This window comes from Aplysia californica, unplaced genomic scaffold, assembly GCF_000002075.1.
Source record: "Aplysia californica isolate F4 #8 unplaced genomic scaffold, AplCal3.0 scaffold00040, whole genome shotgun sequence".
In the NCBI taxonomy this organism is placed as follows: domain Eukaryota; kingdom Metazoa; phylum Mollusca; class Gastropoda; order Aplysiida; family Aplysiidae; genus Aplysia; species Aplysia californica.
Window position 1 is genome coordinate 2230683 of NW_004797310.1, and position 2881 is coordinate 2233563.

Below are 2881 nucleotides of genomic sequence, written 5' to 3' on the forward strand. Positions count from 1 at the left end.
CTGAGGTGGACACTGAAAAGGAGAGATGAGCAGCTATGGACATGTGCCGCCTGCTATGATTCTAGCTCTGGATCCAAGTAAATCCAAGTAAAGTAAAGGAAATCAAGATCAGAAGGGATGGAAGTAGTACTTGGGTATTCCACTTCCTATAATGTCTACTGCCAAGGCAAACATGTATCATGCACACTGCTTTTAAAATCGTCTGTTAGACGCAAAAAGGGCCATTGTCGACACAGTTGAGATACTGGAATATCTTTTTTAAGCACTACATATTGGTTTTTTTTTAGTAAGAGTTTTAGGGCACTTGTAACACAATTAGCTCATATATATAAGTGCCGACGATTAGAGGCGCTACAAGACAGTAACAAACACAAAAAGGAGGAGAGATCAGGACGATAGATGTTTGGTAGGAAAGAAGGAGCAAACCACACCAGAGCAAACTGGAACCACGGGTGCGTATTTTATTTTAATCTGAACTGATCTTTTATCATTTGTTTCTTCCTCCAGGAGCACCTCGTTCTTCCCACGACGATGCCCGCTGTGGACGTCCACTCACTGACAGGTCATGGCTCGACTGCCCCCTTACCCCTTACCCCTGACCCTTGACCCCCGACCCGCTCCGAATCCTGCTGACGTCACATCCTCTCTGCACCAGCTGCTCGTGGACGCGTACACCGGGAAGGACATCACTCGCCCCAGAGACCTCTACACCTTCCTCAGCATCGGACATATCCCAGACGTCCCCGCTTTCCCCAGGAAGTTGCTCCGCTCCCGATCCGTCCACGCCATCAGGCCCAAACGAGTGACATTTGAGAAAGAGGAAAGCTTCCACCGACGGAAAAGTCTCGGCGAAGACGCGAGCTCGTACGTGCACTTTGACCTGCAGCATAACCCTCCTCTGTTGCCCCTCCCCGCCATCAAAACTGACTTTCTTATTGACCCCGAGGAAAATAACGACCAAGACAATCCGGACAACGAAGCGGAAAAGGATGACGTCAGTGAATCTGACAGCATTCCCAAAATTCCTATCAGTTTATTAAGAGGCTACCATAAAGTAAACATTTCTACGACGTACATTTTCGCTCCCGATGAACGCCTAACGGAAACGGTAAAGTATAACCCTAAGGCTATACTTCCTCAAATCTCTCCGCGGAAAAAACCAAAACACCCTCGCAAAGATCAAAGGCAATGTAGCTCCAATCAGTCAAACTCCAGCTCAGTTCTTTCTCTAGAGATAGGCGGCACGAACCAGAGCAGCGCTGAGAGCTCTCCGAGGAAGAAGTACGAGATTGTGAACACCACCCCTCGACGACAGAGCAACAAATCCGTGGAGCCGATCTTCGGCGTCCGCCCAGAGTGTTTGTTTATTGAAAACCAGCTCGGGGACAAAAACCCGTTAGTGAGAGACCCGGCGAGGTCCAAAATGTCGCAGGAGATGCCGACAAAGAGTGGAGGGGCGGGGATGTTGCAGGACCTGAAGGACTACTCAGGGTACCCGGACATTTACTGGAAACTCCGCGCGGATACTGTGGCGCAGCCCAATGACCTTGAGGCAGACATGATTGACCGTGACCTCTACCGGCTGCGACAGATCTCCACTCTTAAACTCAACACTGTCGAGCGGACGTTTCAGGTTGGTCCAGATGCAACTGATATGTAATAATACACATTGTGTTTGTTTGTCGTCCTTCAACGGTGTGTGTGGCATCCTGATGAAATCAGACACTCGTCAAAGATAGTTAAATTTATGAACTGATATTTTCTCCGCATGTAGGATAGTTTTTTTATTTATCGACTTTTTTTTCAATTTTGCTCTAAGTTTTTTGTCTTTTTTCTTTCGTGAAACAGCTTTTATGTACACTTAAAGCCCATTCTGTGTGGAGTTTTTCAGGACAAGCGTTGACTAAAGGCATAAAAATGTAAATGATCAGTTTTCAAGGACACTCAAGCTTTGGAAGACACTAAAGTTTTGCAACTCGTTTCTCGCTAATTGTATCTCTAACACCACTGTGACCCTCACCTCCTTCAATAGCATTTAACACAAGTATATCAACTCCCATTCATGTTAGGCGGATATTTTTCCTCTCAAAAGCAAAGCAAATGATAAATCTTTACGGTTATACTAAGTGGCGTCGGTTGCCTAGTGGTTAGGCTACACGACTCGTAATCGTGAGATTGCGAGTTCGGGGGTTCGAGCCTCAGCTCGGTCCAACGTTGTGTCCTTGGAAAAGGCACTTTACACGAACTTCCCACTTAGCTCGGTCCTATCGGAGACGGACGTTGAACTAGGAGGTCCTGCCCCTTAAATAACCTAATAGTGTTGATAGGGGCGTTAAACCTATACCATTTCACCATTTCATCTTTACGGTTATACTAATAACTCCATATACCTAAAAATGGATGAGCGCCTGATTCCACAGTGCAGTGATACATTATCGTTTCGTCTCAACAGCCTCCAAAGAGAATAACTTGGTGTCAGCCTGGTTATAAACGGCTTTAGATAAGAAGAAAAAAACAATGAATGACTTACCTGCACTGAGAATAAGTGCACTCCATTCTTCCATAATCTTTTTCTTTTTCTTTTCTTCTTTTTTTCGTTTACAGAACACAACTTTGCTCTTACTGATTTACATAAGAAAAGTAGTGCAACACGTAACGTGTTGAAGCACTGTAAAGTGGTTCCGTGTTTTGGCAAGTTAATTTCATGTTTATCAATTCTCATTATAAGGTCATTGTAATTCGTTTTCACTCAATATTACGCTATTATGGGAATCAACAGTATTGTCTTGAATATTTTTAACACATTTGTAGGTTTGTTTGTGTGTTTATGTGAGTGTGTGAGTGAAAGAGAGTGTATAAGTGTGTGTAAGTGTGTGTAAAT

General features: G+C 44.5%; 1 protein-coding gene across 1 annotated transcript in view; it reads left to right on the forward strand.

Annotated features, from left to right (window-relative positions):
• The window catches only part of LOC101851245, a gene marked incomplete in the record, with an annotated part of 22028 nt that overhangs the window by 9006 nt on the left and 10141 nt on the right, over window positions 1–2881 (forward strand). Inside the window, 1 exon segment of the mRNA XM_005092106.3 lies at window positions 508–1633. Within this exon segment, the coding sequence (XP_005092163.2) occupies window positions 566–1633 (1068 nt within the window).